An 18,629-nucleotide genomic window follows, 5' to 3' on the forward strand; every position below is an offset into this window, starting at 1 on the left:
CTAAGGACCAAGGAATTGGGATAGATTGCCTCTGGGTCTGGAGGTTCCATAGGACAGAAGAAGAGTCTGGCTGCTGGATGAGACCCAAAGGGGGCCCATCCAGCCCAGTCCCAGATGCCCCTAATGGGAAACCCACAAGCAGGACGCAAGGGCACTTCTTCCCAAGGATTAATTATTTCAAAATGTGTTTTAAAATATATTTTCAATAATAATAAAATAATAATAATAATAATAATAATAATAATAATAATAATAATAATAGTTATTATTCATACCCTGCCCATCTGGCTGGGTTTTTGTAGGCTGCAAATGACAGGTGGGAGAAACCCCCAGATTTGCAAGAAAGGTACATAAAACAGCCATAAAACTGTGCTTGTTCCGATTATCCCAAGTCTCATAGCGTGTGACAGAGTTTCCAAGTTCCTGCTCCCTGATCTTCCTGCCTTGCAGGGGGTTGGCCTTTTAGCAGTTCTCAGTGGTGAATTGGGGGCCTCTTCTCCCCCCTTTCTCTCTTTCATAGCCCAGTCTGGGGGGAAAGTGTCTAGTTTTGGGGGGTCTGGCGTATGTCTTGGGGGACACAGGCTCAGAAACCAGATGAAGTAGTTTCAATACAATCAAGTGGGGCTTTCGATGCCCTTTGCCAAATCCTTCCAAAACAGCTTGCAATTCCTCTTTTTTACTATGATCCTACTCATAGAATCGTAGAGTGAGAAGGGACCCTGAGGGTCATCTAGTCCAACCCCCTGCAGTGCAAGAATATGCAGCTGTCCCTTATGGGGATTGAACCTGCAATCTTGGTGTTATCAGCACCACGCTCTAACCAACGGAGCTATGGATTCACCACTGCAGTTTCCTGTCCCTTTGTTGGCTATTTGCAGTGTGGTAGCGCTGCAGAGAGCTTGCTGGGGAGACCATGCATTAAAAAGGGACTCAAAAATAACAAAAACAAAAACTCCTTTTACACTAAAGATAACAACAACAAATCAGACCCAACCACCAAACCATCCTCCAGGGTAATGGGAGAGGAGCTAGGGCAACCAAAATGGTCAAAGGCCTGGAAACGATGCCTTATGAGGAACGGCTAAGGGAGCTGGGCATGTTTAGCCTGGAGAAGAGGAGGTTAAGGGGTGATATGATAGCCATGGTCAAATATATAAAAGGATGTCACATAGAGGAGGGAGAAAGGTTGTTTTCTGCTGCTCCAGAGAAGCGGACACGGAGCAATGGATCCAAACTACAAGAAAGAAGATTCCACCTAAACATTAGGAAGAACTTCCTGACAGTAAGAGCTGTTTGACAGTGGAATTTGCTGCCAAGGAGTGTGGTGGAGTCTCCTACTTTGGAGGTCTTTAAGCAGAGGCTTGACAACCATATGTCAGGAGTGCTCTGGTGGTGTTTCCTGCTTGGCAGGGGGTTGGACTCGATGGCCCTTGTGGTCTCTTCCAACTCTATGATTCTATGATTCTAGGTGCTGCTCCTTATATACTAGACCCAATTGCTGACACAGCTTGATGAACACAACTCAGCAGCACCTGCTATGTTTCACAGCTGCAAGAATGGGTCCCGTTATTTGCCCTGGCCCTGAAAGACATACACAACTTGTGGAGCAATAATGAACCTTCACATTTTAAAGTGACCATTCAACACCCTTTTCCCCAGCGTGCACAGCTGGGCTTGCTTCCTCGAGTCGCCTGGGCCTCTGCAGCGGCCAGTGGACAGTCACTCTCACGTTTGACCCCATGCTGGCCTTTGCAGCAGGTGACTTGGTCGGGTGACTCTTGGGACGACGGCCAGCTTTGAGAGGATTTCCGGTGGGGTGAACTTCCTCCCTGGGTCTCTCCCATCTCCTGACTTCCCCTTCACATTCTTCTCCCCCCAAGTGACGTCCTGCCCAGCCCCACTCGCTGACAAACGGTGGAGGGGTGTGGGTCAGGCCGTTCCCTGCCAGTAGGTTTCCAAGGAAATGGTTCCAGCGAAGGGGGTCCTGGGGGGTCCCAGACAGGGTGGTGTTGGGGGGAAGTGTGTGGCTTGGCCTCCCTGCCCAGGGAGGGAAAGGGCGAGGGCTCAGCTGCCCAGAGGGCAGAGGGGGCAACCCCCCAGGGACCGCCCATGGCTGGCTTCCAAGGCACATGCAGAGTTGAGCTGGGTTATGTTCCCGGTCTGAGTGCTCAGCCCAGGGGGAGAGGACATAACTTCAGTGTGGCCAAAGAGGCCTGTCTAGGCAAATACACCGAAGGTCCTAGGAATCCAGATAGACTGCCTCTGGCCCTGGAGGATCCTTGAGAGCCTAAGGAGAGCATGCTGGATCCGGCCAAGGGGACCAGCCATCCTTCCTCACAGCGGCCAAGCAGACCCCCAAAGGCTTTGAACACAAGAGCCTCTCTCTCCACCTGCAGTTCCAGGAAGAGCAGCAGCCTCCTCCTGCTCTTGTTCTCTGACGTTCAAAGATAGACTGGCTCTGCCCATGGAGGCTCCATTTAGCCTACCTAACATTTAGCACAATCCCACCTGCACCCCTACTCAGAAGTAAGCCCCCTCCCAAACTCACTTCTTTTCCTAGGTGGGAGGGAAGATGTTTTGTCGGCTCCTATTTTTCACGTTTGTGATTCCTGAGTAGCAGGGGGTTGGGCTGGATGTCCCTTGGGGGTCCCTTCAAACTCTACAGCTCTGTGATTTATCCTAAATTAAAGCGGGGGGGGGGGGACTCCAAATCCACAGTTTTGCAATAGCTTTTGTTAGGAGTACGAACCCCAAATGTCACAAATGTTCTGAGAAGTTTTTGGCAGGTTGAGATCTGTTTTATAAATAGCCAGGAATTTGGCAGGACAGATTCTTCCAACTGTGTATAAAAACAGTTTTGAACTTTTAAGGGAAAACAGGACCAGCTGATTAGAAAAAACACAAGGTGGATCCAATAAATGGAGTCGTGTGTTTTTTATTTTAATTATTTTTTTTAAAAAGAAGCAATGGACGTGGAAAGGAAAAAGGGAAATCAAGTGCTGCCTATTATAGTGAATGGAATATTCTGCTTAATGGGAACTTCTTAATCCTATTTATAGAATGCATTGGGCTTTGGAGAAATGCAAGGCAAATTCTGAATCACTGTTCAAGCAGTGGGGGGGGGGTTAATTTATATTTGTGTTTTAATCAGTATTACTTTTGCAATACAGGGGAGTGGATAAAGAAATGAAGTTGTGAGGGTCGTGAGCCAAGATGCAGAACAAAAGTTTTCTCTCTTCCAGTGTGATAGGAATTTTATGGTCTTAGATATATAGTAATGTTCATAACTGCACATACATAGATCAGTACAGGAAGGCAAACCTGGAACCATTTTGATTCCTAAACTGACCAAATCCCTTCTCTGCAAGGTTAAAAATGGAAAAGCCTCCCCATTGTCTCTTCCTTTAATCTGTGTTTGAATAAGGTGTGAGCCTGTGACCTGGCCCAGGAAATAAGTATTTTAGCATTACAAAAGAATGGCCAGGCTTCCCCAGAAAATCCAATCAAGGAACCTGCTAGACAGGAGATAAACAAGGAGAAGAGAAAAACAACATTTAAATTTCTGTGATGTAGGTGGGATGTATCTGAGGGGTGGTCTTAGGTCACACCCCTTCTGTGATGTATGCATAATGTTTCTGGGGGTGGTCCTGATCTAGAGAAGGGGAATTTCAAAAGTCTTTATAAGGCCTTGCAGGCTATTGTTCTGGGTCCTCTTCCTCTCCTGCGTGTGAGGGGGGTACCCTGTTGCAACAGATCAATAAAGATCAAGCTTACTAGCTGCTTTGCTTCTCAATATTCTCTGGTTGGCCTCTGTTATTTTCTCCTACCAATAGGGAACCTATGTAAGGACACTATATGGGCTCTTGGATACCCCATAAGGGAAAAGGGCATATTTTTATTTACAACAGATGGCGACCACGCACGAAGGGACTTTTGGTTACCCGGATTCTGGAAGCGAGGAAGGACTGGTTATCCAGCGCGCACCAAGCAGTTTGCCAGGAGGAATAACCAGTCTTCCATCGGTCCCAGGGTCTGGCAATAACTTGGAGTTCAGCGAGGCTAACCAGGGGAAGCAAAGCTTGATCAGGCCGGCCTTAAACAACCAGTCAAGAGATCCCGGGATCACCAGGACAGCGCTTGCGAAGTGAGTATGAGTAGGAAAAATGGGTAGTGGGGTGGGATTCTGCAAACCACAGCAAACCTATACTTCTCAAATCCTTACTTCTTTCCTCACTTTAACTCTTGAAAAAATTGCCTTCTACTCCTTTCTGTCCCCTCGATCTCAACACCAGCCTTAGCCCTTCGGAGTATGCCCAGGCAAAGGTTGTGTGTGATTTCTTCCACTTAACTCTGTATGCCAACCTATTCCTTCGGAGTTTTGCCCAGAAAGGTTGTGCAATTTCTTCTGCACTGAAAACTATAATTCCCAAAACTATAACTCCCAGGTGTAGCCGCACCTCTGCCATGGCGATCTTTGTTAGAGATGACCTGTGAGCGGAGAAAGCAAGGGCACCTGATTCCTTTCCTTCTTTGTCATTTCTGAGTCTCAATCTGGCATTGCAAGTGTGCAAGCGTTCAGTAGGGACTCTGAGTTAGATTGTAAAAGGCAGGGAGGTTGCTGTGAGTTGTAGAATAGAGATTAAGTGAGGTATCCCCAGGTTTTTCCCCTCGGAGATTTGTCCAGGTATCCCCAGGTTTTTTCCCTCGGATCCCCAGGTTTTTCCCTCGGAGATTTGTCCAGGTATTCCCAGGTTTTTTCCCTTGGATCCCCAAGTTTTCCCATCGGAGATTTGTCCAGGTATCCCCAAGTTTTTTTTGTCCAGGTTTCCCCTTTTCCGGACCCTTCGGAGTTTTGCCCAGGTCCAAAACCCTTTTAATTGAAAATGGGTGCACCTCAGTCAAAAGAAAAATAGTCCCCAGACCCCTGGCGTGAAAGAAGCCCAGTTGGTGCTTACTTCCCGCCTGGACTCTGACAGTCCCCTTCAATTTGTGTTTAAGAAACGTTGTTCCTGTGTTTAAATTGTACTTAGGTAACATCCAGCAGCTGCTTATCTAAAATGTGCCATCTAAAATAAAAATGCAAGCTTGCTCCAAATTCTAAATCTAAGGAAGCCATGTTGAGCCTTATCAATCTTAAAAGCAAGACAAAATGGAGAATGGAGTGTGCAAATGTTTGTTATTTGAGAGAGGCTCTAAAAGAGTTTTCCTCCCAAGTGGTAAAATCCTGTATACGTGCTACTTGTGTTCTGAAAGGGGAATTACCCCACCTCCTTCCTCTAGTTTAAGTGAGGAGGGCGATTTAAGTCTAATGGTAAATGTTTTGTTGTAACTTTTGAGTTTGCAAGTATACCTGTGTTCCAGTCTAAGTTAACCTAATGTTTCTGCTGCAAAAGCCTAGTTGAGCCAACTGCTCTCTCAAGCTAAGATGCAGTGTATGTATTTCATTAAGCATATGCCTATGAAAGTATGGTGTTCCTTCTAAGAAAAATATCTGAGTCCAGTTTTAACTTTGATCTGGTTGGACAGAAGAGTTATTGTAAGGCTCCTGATATCAGTCTCTATAAGACGTCCTGGCCTCTTTTCTTAGAAAATGTCCCCCCTTGTTTCATTCTATCTCTTTCAGGGTTTTTTCCCTTTCTCCTTCTCATTCTGTGCCAGGTAAATTTACTCCCGAGTAAGCTTCCTTTAAAGGAAACTGCAAAGGGGGGGGGCATAAATTAGGCTTACTATTCCTCTGCAAGTTCAGGAAAAATTGTTCACTCTTGTATTCCTTTTAAATCAAATCTATGGCTGTTTAAACTTTGCTTTATAAAAGATCCTCTCCCTATCTTAGGAAAAATGTTAACTTCAATCTTCTTTTAAAGATAATTTCTATAGGAATTTTCACTCTTTAGTCTAAGGAAGTAAACACTCACTCAAACTAGCTTCAAGATCTGTATAGAATTGGGTACTTTTATTTTCCTTTTCCTTAGTACATGATAGGCGCATGGTTTGTGATAGGCGCATGGCTTGTGATCTCTTCCCCAGTTGTGTCTGTGTACATAAGTATGTGTGTGTTTCTGGTAGTACAAATCTTGCTATGAACCCTGTATTTTAGGGTTGGACTAGATGACCCCAGGTCCCTTTCAACTTTCCCAATTTGTGGCTGATGAGTTGAAATCCAGCCCAGATTGCTCTTTGTTTTTAAAGGTGAGAGGTGAATGTGTGTGTTTCTGGTAGTACAAATCTTGCTATGAACCCTGTATTTTAGGGTTGGACTAGATGACCCCAGGGTCCCTTTCAACTCTCCCAATTTGTGGCTGTGTGGAAGACCATGTGTCTGCAAGCATTGGAGGGTAATTCTTAAATTCTGGTGTGGTAATGGAGTTGAAATTCAGCCTAGCTTTGCTTTTTAGTTTTAAAAGGTGAGAGGTAAAAGCCATGATGTTTTGAAGCACAACTGGTAATATCAAGCATTTGAGTGATTACAGTATTTATCATCTTGTCTACTATTTTTTTTAATCAAACTTAAAAGTCAATTCAAAGTTTAAGCACATACAAATGAATAATCAAGTACAATTAGCCTTGGCCATTCCTGTAAATTAAGGCGCAGAAAATAATAATATTAATAATAATAATAATAATTTTTTGTCTGCAAATGGTAAGGCTGAAATGACTGAGAATGTTAAAAAATCCTATGAATTCTAACGCTCTGGCCATTTTTACTCATAAATAAGAGAGCGGTTGATTGTTCCGCGAATGGCCAGAGGGATATTAGCCCTTTCCTGTACATAAAGGAAGCTTGGGCTGAATGGTGAATACTTGAATTGCTGAGTTTCTCTTTTTTGTTTTAAAATCTAACCCTATTTTAAAAAACCACTCCTTACCTGGCCATTTTTACTCATAAATAAGAGAGCGGTTGATTGTTCCGCGAATGACCAGATAAAATGACCAATAATGATAGCCCTTTCCTGTACATAAAGGAAGCAGTCTCAGTTTGCTTGGGCCGAATGGTGAATACTTGAATTGCTGAGTTTCTCTTTTTTGTTTTAAAATCTAACCCTATTTTTAAAATCTACTCCTTACCTTTCCCTTCCTTATTCTAATTGAGCCAAAAGATGCAACATTTTCAATTGTATAAAAGGTTTGCTGAGGCATGAACTCTGCACATGCACAGAGGCTAGATCAGCTTACAAAAGAGAGAGAGAGAGAAAGGAGGGGGGAGAATTTGGAACCATTGAGGGAAATCACCCTTAATGTCTTGCCCCAGGGGCTAACAAAAGGTTCGCCTCCCAATGGAATTTAAATTTTATAAGTTTTTGTTTTTGTTTTTGTTTTTTTGGGTGTGTGTGTGTGTATATGCCTATGCATTTTAGGAACAGCACTTCCTGACAGACCTCTCACATGAAATAATTTTCCCTTTTAACAGAGTGTCCTTTCTTTTCTCCCACAGCACAAATGATAATGAGGGGATGCAAACAGTGATTTAAATACTCTATAAAAAGTAATTGCATTTGTTTCTCTTTTGTCTTTCTTCCCTAAAAGCCAAACAGCAACTTTCTTTCTGTTCTGTGAAACAAGTCTGAATCCCTGCTGTATTAGTGACCTCTATCTCTTTGTGCCTTTGACATTTTTTTTTAAAGTTACAAATAATCTGTTTTCATTTATTTAATCAGTTTCTCCATGATGTCTATGAAGTTAATCGAAGCACAACCAAACATTGTTTGTGGAATGGTACTTGTTTACCTTTGGCCTGAGCATTTCTTACTAATTCTGTCATTTTGGCTAGTGCAAGGTACCTGCACAACTTTAAAATTGCCATTCATTTTTATTGGTATTAACTCATTTCCCAGTATTCCGCTATTAACATTACAGCTGATGTCACATCAAGAAACACTTTTATTTTCATTTGGGATGTTAGAATGCCAAAACAGATTACTTCAGGTTACTTATTAATTGTGTGTCTTAGCATTTATTTATTTTTGGTTCCTCATAGCTCATTTTGTGTGTTTGTGTTTTACTTTGGGGACATGTTCATCACATGTTGAAAGTCAGTCTCATGAAGTTCTTTTATTGGATAGCACATGGTGAATTTTAAGTTTTCCCCATTGTTTTCCCATTTTTTTTCCAGTCCAGTAGTAATCTGCGTGGTTTTGATAATATATTTAATAATAGGTCTTTTCTGAATCTGATGTTTTTGTGTCAAGTTTGTTTTCATCTAACTGGTAATCTAATTTTTTGCTTTCCTTTTATTTTTTAACCTTTCTTGTATTTTTACAGTTCTCTTTCTCTACATGTGGAGTAATTTTTTATTTGATAATATGAAAAGAACAACAACAACAAAAATTAAGTGAAGGAAGCAAACAAACTTAGCAGATAATAACAGTAATTATGTGGAAATGTGATAATAATATTGAAATAAATAAAATGCTTAATATGCTAAGATTTGTTATTATTTGCAGCTTCCCATGGAAACTGGAGGACATCCTTTTTGCCTTTTGCCTCTTTCTTGTCTAACTGTGTTTTTAAGTCTCCCCAAAACCCTGCCCCCTTACAGGATATCACTTCTACAGATGTACAATGATGAAAAGCAGCAACAACCCCTTCGCCATCACAAGACCTGCAACGCCAGAGTTTTCAAAGTGCCCACAGCTATCTCTTTCAAAGGATATAGACTGCCGGGGGGGGGGGGAGTGGACCTGACAAAGGGGGGAGGAGTTGAATTGCAAGGACATTTTTTCACTTGAACCTTAAGACTGTGCTCCAGGATTCAAAAGATACATACGTAAAAGATCACAATTGTGTCAAGATATGCAACAGATATTTAATTATTTTGTTTTGTATTATGTGTTATTATGTAAGAATGTTGAAATGTGTCTGACAGTGTGATTTCCACAAAGGGGGGCAATTTTTTTTTCCTGTGTGTAACTGTTTTTATGTTTAATGTCTTATTGCTTACACACCAATGGAGAATTCTCATGCATTTTATACTTTCTAATAGCTCACACTATTGTGTAGTCCAATGTTTAGATCAATTTATAACCACATTGTTCCACCTGGCACTCTGCCAACTTTCCCTATCCATTTTAATATGTGTTAAACCTCTTTTTGCCAATGACAAACTTCTGGACCCATAAAACACCAGGTACATGAAGGTGGATATGCTTTGGTTTAGCAGGAATGATTCCTTATAGACTTAAATTGACTTATTTGGACAACTGCCCTTGTTAAGAATGGTTTTCTTTTAACAGATTGGTTTGAAGACTTGAGAACCATGGGGCAAGATAAATTCAAATTGGACTCAGTTTGAATTGGGCAAGTGTATCCAGGCTGCAATTAGCTTTTTGGTCCTTTAAGTGCAAGTGAGCAACTTCTCATGAGCCCAAGACCACAGCCTATAATAAAATCCCATAGCTAAAGGCCAAGGCGAAGACCTCTCCCTCACGAGATGCCCAAAACCTGTGCCAGCTATGGTGAATGCCAGGCGACATGGTTAAATGAAAGCCCTGAGGGGATTCAACAGACAAGATGTGTTGCTGTAGCACTATGTCAGTGTGAGACCACAGAAGAGCTACCTTGACACCTGAGAACACTAAAATGGTGGGGGGGAAGCAAACTGCACTTTTCAGTCATTAGTGGACCTTACCTTCCTGCTAGGTGTAAAGCATAGAACACTATTGAGTAAATGGTCTCTCCCAAAGTGTTAGAATGCCACAAGCAATTTAGTAGCAAAACGCAACATGTGTTATTTTTATATGATATATTCATACAAAGACATCCATTTACAACATACGATGTTATTATTTGTGGGGCAAAAATTTTTAAGAAAAATTCTAGCCCCAGAGGGGGGAATATTGTGATAGGAATTTTATGGTCTTAGATATATAGTAATGTTCATAACTGCACATACATAGATCAGTACAGGAAGGCAAACCTGGAACCATTTTGATTCCTAAACTGACCAAATCCCTTCTCTGCAAGGTTAAAAATGGAAAAGCCTCCCCATTGTCTCTTCCTTTAATCTGTGTTTGAATAAGGTGTGAGCCTGTGACCTGGCCCAGGAAATAAGTATTTTAGCATTACAAAAGAATGGCCAGGCTTCCCCAGAAAATCCAATCAAGGAACCTGCTAGACAGGAGATAAACAAGGAGAAGAGAAAAACAACATTTAAATTTCTGTGATGTAGGTGGGATGTATCTGAGGGGTGGTCTTAGGTCACACCCCTTCTGTGATGTATGCATAATGTTTCTGGGGGTGGTCCTGATCTAGAGAAGGGGAATTTCAAAAGTCTTTATAAGGCCTTGCAGGCTATTGTTCTGGGTCCTCTTCCTCTCCTGCGTGTGAGGGGGGTACCCTGTTGCAACAGATCAATAAAGATCAAGCTTACTAGCTGCTTTGCTTCTCAATATTCTCTGGTTGGCCTCTGTTATTTTCTCCTACCAATAGGGAACCTATGTAAGGACACTATATGGGCTCTTGGATACCCCATAAGGGAAAAGGGCATATTTTTATTTACAACACCAGGAACATGAGGAGTTTGGGGGGAAATTTGGAGCAGCTGAGCTGAGAGGAAGACGGGGAATTTTTCCTCTGCATTCCTGGAATAATTCTAATAGTTTAAAGGATGCTTGTCTCTCTCCCCTTCCAACGCTGTCTGTGTTGAGGTTTTGATCTGGAAACATCAGGGGAAAGCCAGCATGTTTTGGCCCCAATAAGGCAAGGCATCGCCAAGCAGACCTGCCCTGAATCTTTGCAGAACTGCTGCCAGCCTGTGCAGGAAGTGCTGAGCTAAGTCAGGGCTCCCTGGGGGCAGTGGGATTCCCTAGCAGGGGCGCCAAGTGGTGAGGGGGAAGCAGAGGGGCAAATGGCTCTCAGACTTCGGAAAGCCTGGACCTTGCTCCTCCATTTTCATGGCATTGGGTGGGACCCCCAAGGGCCATCCAGCCTAACCCACAACTAAAGAACCCCTAATTTTGTCACATTAATTAAATAGTTCTAATTGGATGTATGAATAAATGTGCCATTTTGCATTTTGTGGCGTTCTCTTCCTTAGCAAGGGTGCAGAGGAGAACAACCTTGATGACCAAGGGACTGGAAACCAAGCCTGGTAAGGAACGGTTGCAGGAGCTGGGTTCTGAGAGGAGAGTCATCTTCCAGTATCTCAAGGAACAAGCTTGTTTCCTCCTGCTCTGGAGGGTAGGACTCGAACCCATGGCTTCAAGTGACAAGAAAGGAGATTCTGACTCAACATCAGGAAGAACTTTCTGAAAGTAGGAGCTATTCAAGAGTGGAACAGTCTCCCTCGGAGGTTCAGGACTCTCCTTCCGTGGAGGTTTTTAAGCAGAGGTTGGACTCTGTCCAGGGTGCTTTGTTGCACGGCGGCAGCAGCGGCGGGGGGGGGGGTGGCGAGCTGACCCTTGGGGGCTGCCTTCCAACTCTACCATTCCATGACTTTTGCTCCCAGGAACTCAAAGTGGTGCACACAGTTGGGCATTGTCGGCCAAAAGGTGTTAAAGAAGGACAGAACGTTTTTTATGTATGCTACTACAGCAGCAAGAATTCTTATCGCTAAATATTGGAAGACTCAAGATTTGCCCACACTGGAAGAGTGGCAGACGCAATTGATGGACTACATGGAGTTGGCCGAGATGACTGCCAGGATCCGAGACTTGGGAGAAGAAGCAATGGAGGAGGACTGGAAAAAATTTAAGGACTATCTGCAAAAATTTTATAAGTTATATGAACTATAGGATTTCGCATGAATTTGAATGTTAGCCCCAGCAAAGAGAGTGGAATATATATGAAATTAGATAATATTAATGAAAGATTCAATGTTTAAATGGTCAAAAAGGATAATATGTTTGCTTATAGAGTAAACGGATAATAAGGGATTTAAACTTAAATTGCAATTGAAAGTACAAAGTAACACATGAAACAAGGTTATAATTTGCTGATAAATTTATTGTCAAGATTGCTCTGTGCGGGAGACGTGGGGAAGTCCGTTGGAAAGTTGAAACAAGTTGTTGAAATGGTTGGTTTTCTTTTTCTTTTATTCTTTTTCTATACTTTTTTTCTTTTCTTTTCTCTCTTTGGTTGTTTTATACTGTATCTGGAAAAAAAATATTTTTTTAAAAAAACAAAGTGGTGCACACAGGTCTCCCGCTCTTCATTTAAACCCTACAACAGCCCTGTGAGGTAGGTCAGCCTGAGAAACAGCGACTGGCCCCAAAGACATGCAATGGGCTTTGTGGCTGAGCGGTGGGATTCAAACCCTTGTCATCTTCCCCAGGCCTCCTTAATCCTCACAACAACAGCCCTGCAAAGTAGGCCAGGCTGAGAGAGAGGCTCTAATTCCACCGTCCTTCATGGATTCGAACCCAGGTCCCTCAGGGCCTGACACTCTCCCCCACTGCACTGCAGGACTCTGCTCCTCTCCCTGCGTGGAATTAGGCTGGGGGGCATATGCAAGGGGGGGGCTGCCTTAGAGAGCAGAGGCCTCATCCTGCCTGCCTGCCTTGGGCGCCTGCCTTCTGCCGCCTCCCAGAGTGAGGAGCTGCTGGAGAAACCCAGTTCAGAGAGGCTCCTATAAATAGCCAGAGCTATTTCTGGCTCTTCTGGAGCTATAATTAACTCGCCTCCGCCGTCTGCCTGGCACCACAGCCAGCCGGGGGGGGGGGGGAGAGAAGAGCAGGCCAGAGCCAGCCGCGCAGGGGAGCCTGCCAGCAGGGCCTCAGCTGACCGCGGGAGAGCGGGCAGCAGAATTGCAGGACCCTCGCCCAAGGATCTTAGACCCATAGGGATTTGGGAGGGACCCAAGGGGTCATCCAGCCCAACCCACTGCAGTGACAGAGTTGGTGGTGGCAAGAAGTGGATTTCTTGGGGTGGAAAAGAGGGGCCTCCTCCTTCCGCAGCAACTTCCTGCAGACCCTAAAAGGGGGAGGGCTTTTTCAATCCGGGGGCCGTCTGCCAGTCTGGGCAAAGGGGGACGGAGCGGCTCATGTGAGATGATAACTTTGTGCAGTCGGGTGTCTCCTCCCCCCGCGTTCTTCTCTGTCCTTCTCCCAGGGGCGCAAAGAGGCACAAACAGAGTTCAGGGGCGCATCTTCAGCCAGGCAAAGACCCCCAAGGAGGGCTTTAGGGTGCGGTTTGGGCAGATTCACAGAGGAGGAGGAGGAGGTGGTGGGTGCTCTATTCAGGTTGCAAACCGGGGCCCCTCTGACCCCCTCAAGTGGTTCCCTCGAGGGTTGGCCTAAAGCAGAGCCAGGACTCCCCACCCTGGAAAACAAGCCCTCCCCAACGCTCTCCACAAAACCCCCATTTTACACAACCAGTTTGTTCCCCTAGTGGTCAAGGTTCAGGGTGGTCCTCACCCAGAGTTTCCGCTCCCCCTTCCCGGTTTTGCACCCTTTGCTAGATAGTGCTGCACATCAGAAACACCCGCAAGGTGGGGGTGTGGAAATGCAGCAAGGAGCCAATGGAGAGCAGGGTGGGGCCTTTTTAAAGAGGAGCAGGTGTCTTCTTGAGTTTTTCCTCCCAACTCTGGATTCAGCACGGATTTCCCCAGGGGAATAGAGGATGCACAGAGGATGGGGAGAGGGGAGGTGTGGACAGGCCCCCAAACTGTGCAATTCCCTAAATAGAAGTTTTCAGAGCCCCCCCCCCATTGGAATAAGGGCAGAGATGAGACGCTCCAGCAAAAGTGAGTTTTTAATTCGTTGTGTGATCAATATCCTTATTGTTTTAAACATTGAGCAATTCCACAAAATATTAAACACTGTGCGAGGAAAGAAACTGGTCTATGGCACACGGGAAGAAAAGAACGATGAAGGGCTTGGCAAAAAGAGAAAGGAAACCAAGGAGGAGAGAGATGATCAAGCCTACGTTATGGACACGGGTTTTCACTTCCCTAAAAATACAATCTTTACAAATCTTGATTTGCTTTTGGCAACAATATCAGGATTTGGCAAATAAGAACAAGGAATTGGAGAAAGAATTCAAAAGCACAAAACATCTGTGTGGCAGGCATTCTTTTTTTCTTCTCAAAAAAGAAAAACCACCTCTGAAATCAATGCATTTTAAGCTTGTTAAATTAAAAAGAGAACCTCGGAAAGTACTTATTTCATCAGTTTGGCAAAAAGAGAGAAGGGGGCAAATTGGCACCTTTGGAGAGTCAGGGGGACGTAAGGCCTGGATCTCCAGAGAAGAGATGTGGGTTTCTAGGGGGGGTCCCCCTGCTTCGGAGTGGGGTGCTGGGACAGGACAGCCGTGCCCCCTCCTCCTCCAACTGGAGCAGCGCAGAAGGAAGAGCTTGCAAGCGAGGGGCAGGAGAGCTGGGTGGGGAGGGGGTTGCCGAGGAGGAGGCGGCCCTGGGGGGTCTCTCTCTTGCCCCCCAGCCCAGCTGCCCAAACCCCCTCTTTGGTGCAGCAATGGCCCTGGGCAAGCAGGTGGAGAGGGGCAGGGAGCAGACATTCTCTGGCTGGCAAGCAAGGGCTTAAAGTGCCCCCCAGGGGAGAGGAGGGTTGGCGCACCTGCCATGGCTTTTTCTGGGGCTCCCGGGGGCTCCCCTCTCTTGCTCCCTCCCAGTTTTGGGCAAGGGCTGGGAAGGGAGGGCCGGTGCTCCCCTAGGACTGTGCAAGCCCCCCCTCGCCAAAGAGATGCAGACAGCTACAAGCAGCAGCGCCCGTCTGCACTGGGATGCAGCCAGGAAAAAGCAACCACGAGTCACAGCCACCCACAAGAAGATTTCTTTTACTATTAAAGGGGCGTGTCCTTCTGGACTCCCATTGCCTCCCCCCAAACGCAGAGGGCTCCCCCTCCCCACAGAGGTCAGAAGCGGGGAGCCCCAACCCCCCTGCCTCCTCCATGAGAAGCAGCTCCTCCTAGGGACCCTGGCAGGATGGGGCCATTGGATGTGGCAGGGGTGCCCCCCCCTGCCCTTGAGCCACCATAGCTGTGGCACAGCCTGCCCCTCACCCCTCCCTCCCTGAACCACACCCCTCCCTCACTCCCCATCCTGCTCTCAGGGTCTGGCCCCCCAGGACCCCTCCTGCTCCAACCATGTGGGTATGTGGGGTTTGTGATGCTGGTTGGCTGCGGGGTGGGCAGAGAGAGGCAGCAGAGAGAAGGTGATTTTTTGGGGGGGGAGGCCTGCAGGACCTCACCAGGAGGAAGGCCACTTGAGGGTGGAGCCAGAGAAAAGAACAAGACTCCCCCAGGCCCAAAGGACAGCAGAAAGTGGCCACATTTGCTGCTTTTGTGGTGTGCATGCGCCTATGTCTTGCTCTGGGGACCACCCCCCCCAAAAACGGTCCAGAGAGGGTCCGGGCTTGGAGCGCTGGGTAGAAAGCAAAGGGGAAATGGCTGGGTTCAACTCTCAGGGGTCAGCAGCCCAGCAGGAGGAGGAAGAAATGCCCAGGGAAGGCTGAAAAAATCTGGGGGTGGGGGGCTGCTTGAGTCACAACAAAGCCACCCCCCTGGTGAGGAAGGGAAGGAAGGAATGGGACAGAGCAGCAGGGGCACCCCTTTGGACCTCCCCCCATCTGGCTCAATGTGTGACGAGGTGGAGAACGCAGACGCCACAGGGTTGGGGGGGCTTTAGGGGGGTGTCCCTTTCCGCCGAACCTCCTTCCGCGGGAGACTCTCTGCAGAGGACACACCAACGCCACGGCCATGGGGGGGGGCCTGTCAACCCCACTCCTCCAAAAACCCCAGGAGGGAAAGGAGCAAAGCAGAGCTCCTTCTGCCCCCTCCCTTCCACTGTGGCCCCTCCATTTTTCTTTTCCAGGGACCGACTGCCAAATGAGGCCCCTTCCCTTGGGGGCATCCGAGAGCAAACCCTTTGGCCTGACACAGCTGTAGGGATGCCTCTGGGGCCTGGATGCCAGGGCAGAGCGAGGGGCAAGGGGCTTTGGACGGGGCCTTTCCAATCTCTCTCGCTCCCTCCTTTCCTCCTGGAACAGTTGCCTGGGCTGTGGGGTCCCATGGCCTGCCCCCCATCCCCATGGGACAAGCCACCTTCGGCCTCTTCCTGCCAGGCTGTCGTCCGCAGAGTCCCCTCCGCTCTTCCCCCAAGGAGAGAACCTCCTTTCTCCCTTGCAAGGTGGGGGGCAGGAAGATGCCCACTTTCTGCCCCCCCCCATCGAGGAAGGAGCCTTTCGCTCTCTCCTTCAAGGGAGTTGTTATGGGGGACTCATGCAGGGAGACGCAGCCCTAGCAGGGCGAGGGGCTCAGGTTAGGAGGGGTGCACAGGAGGGGGTCTGCTCCCCAAGGAAGGGAGACTCTCCTCCGTGGGGACAGGAAGGCGCCCCCTGCCCCCCCCGCCCTGTCAGGGATTCTGCAGGGGGTCCGTGGCACTTCCAAGGCAGGAGCCACCTTGGGGAATGGCGGGGGCCAGGTCATGGTTCCTGCCTTCTCCCCACTGCTCCTGTGAGGCTTTTGAACCAAGGACTCCTGGGTGGGTCATTTGCAAAGGGGCACAGTGCGCAGACGCACGTGCAGAGAGCCCATCTCCCACAGAGCCACACCTCTGGTCTCACCTGCCAAGGGCCAAAGTGGGGAACTTTGGCGTCCAGGCTGACCCCGGCCCACCGGACGGACATCAGGGTGGTTTCCAAAAGGGCATGCCCGCCTCCCCCAAGCACCCCCTGTGCTCCTCCACCTGGCCAACTTTGTTCCCGGGATTGGGCTCCCCCTGGGGGTCAGAATCGGACCTGGGCTTGGTGCAGTCTGCACCCTGATGGAGCCCCTCTCTGCCCCTGGCACGCCTCGGGTGTCCAATGCCGCCGAGAGACAGGCCAGGCAGGAGCAGGCTATAGGATGGTGCAGGGCTTCTTGTCCTTGAAGGGGTTCTCAGAGGCTGGGACGCCCACCAGCAGAGGGTCGTTCCTGGCCTGCTGCTCGCAGTAATTCATGAGCTCCGAGGAGGCTTTGGAGACCTGAGTGGGGAAGAAGGAGAGAGAGGAATGAGAGCAGCAGCAGGATCAGGTCCCCCTCTCAGCCTGTGCAGATGTGCCAGGGGAAGTCCGCAGGTGGGACTCCAGCAGAAGAGAGACTGCCTGCCTGCCGGCCACGGAAAAGCGTTGCTGCCTCTGACTTTGGAGGCAGAGCCCCCCCCCCCCCGCTAGTAGGAAAGGGGCTGGCGATGGGGTGGGGGGAAGGCTGCTTCAGATTACCGAAATACGAAGCACCTCACCATCATGGGCATAGCTGGGGGGGGGGGCAGGTGCCCGCCCAGTCAAGGAAATAAAGAAAAATACTTAACTAAAAGTCGATATTGTGGAAATATTTTGACAGTTTTTTCTGAGCACTTGTGGTCAAAAGGAAGTAATTTGAAGCAACTGTTGTTGAGACATTTCGTTCCGAATCTGCTAGACGGAGCACAGGATGGGGATGGGGATGGGGTGTCCCGTGCCCCTGGAACATAAATCCTGGCCACGCCCATGCCCCCCATTTATTTAAGGCAGGAACTGCGTCTGGACTAATCTCCGGAGAACCAGGAGACAAGGATGGAAACACTGAAGGACAAGACGGGAGCTGTGTTTCAGCTCCATGCTTAGCAGGGGTCCCTCAATGCCCCCCGCCCCCCTCTTCCTTTCCGCCTCGTCTTCCTTTGGAGACCTTGGAAGGTGCAGCAATGGGGTTTGGGAGCCAGAGTTTTATTTCTGTCCCAAGGTCTCTTCTGGGAGCCAGACCCCAAGAGAGGCTCCCCGAGACCCCGGACAAGAGGGGTGGGCAGATACACTCAGCCCCCCATTGCCAGAGAAGCTGCGGGGGGGGTCTTTGCTCTTGCATTAGGAGTGGGGTGGGTAGGTAGTCTGGACAGCCCAGGACGGCCCCTGCCCCCGGGAGAGCTTTGAGGGCCCTGTGGGGTGTGCTTGTGGGGGGGGGGGTGGCCCTCCTCTTTCCTGGCGCACCTTTATCCTCTCGATCCCGGCCTCGATCCGCAGCTGCTCCACCAGCTTCCGTGCCTGGGCGATGTTGTTAGTGGTCGACATGGTCTGCCATGGGCTCTGCGAGGGGGAGAGGAGAGGAAGAGCATGTGGGGCTTCCTTCTTCCCTAGAGTGACCCACTCCCCTCCTGCTCCTGCCTCTCAGGGCGCCCAGGTGAGCAAGAGCAGCTCAGGCATCTCCTGCTAATGTATCTTGAAACTTAAATCTTTACATTCCCTTTCTTAAAATACAGGCTATCAATCTGAAACAAATCTAGAAGGCACAATTTGCTTCAAAGGAGAATGCTATGCTATGTTTGTCATTTCTTAATCTTCCGACATGCTCTGCATTTTGTAGATTTGTACTTCTCGTGCTCTGTGTTTCTGTGTTTTGGATGTTTGCTATAAGCTGTTTTGAGCACAGCTCATTGTGGGTAAATGGCATAGAATTGTAGGGTTGGAAGGGACCCCAGGGGTCATCTAGCCCAACCCTCTGCAACGCAGGAATCTTTTCACCCAATGTGGGGCTTGAACCCACAACCCTGAGATTAAGGGTCTCCCGCCCCAGCATGTAAGTGAACTCACTCAATCAATCAATCAATCAATCAATCAATCAATCAATCAATCAATCGGAGGGAGGCCTCTTCCCTTTCCCCCTTTTTACGATAACATTATTGCCCACCCCACCCCTCCCTGAAGTACAGAGACAGTGCTAAGGAGCAG

At 47.8% G+C, this 18,629-nt stretch overlaps 1 protein-coding gene across 1 annotated transcript; it reads right to left on the reverse strand.

Moving 5' to 3' along the window:
* Window positions 1–13,668: 13,668 nt before the first annotated feature.
* LOC308577739 (guanine nucleotide-binding protein G(I)/G(S)/G(O) subunit gamma-7) lies at window positions 13,669–18,034 on the reverse strand. Its single transcript, XM_081178165.1, has 2 exons — window positions 17,892–18,034; window positions 13,669–16,913 (listed from the first exon to the last, which is right to left on the reverse strand). The coding sequence occupies exons 1-2, from the start codon at window positions 17,970–17,972 to the stop codon at window positions 16,788–16,790; spliced, it is 207 nt and encodes a 68-aa protein (XP_081034291.1). The 5' UTR covers window positions 17,973–18,034; the 3' UTR covers window positions 13,669–16,787.
* Between the last annotated feature and the right edge of the window lie 595 nt (window positions 18,035–18,629).

The sequence above is a fragment of the Podarcis bocagei genome, assembly GCF_964188305.1.
Source record: "Podarcis bocagei genome assembly, chromosome: 18".
Lineage (NCBI taxonomy): Eukaryota > Metazoa > Chordata > Lepidosauria > Squamata > Lacertidae > Podarcis > Podarcis bocagei.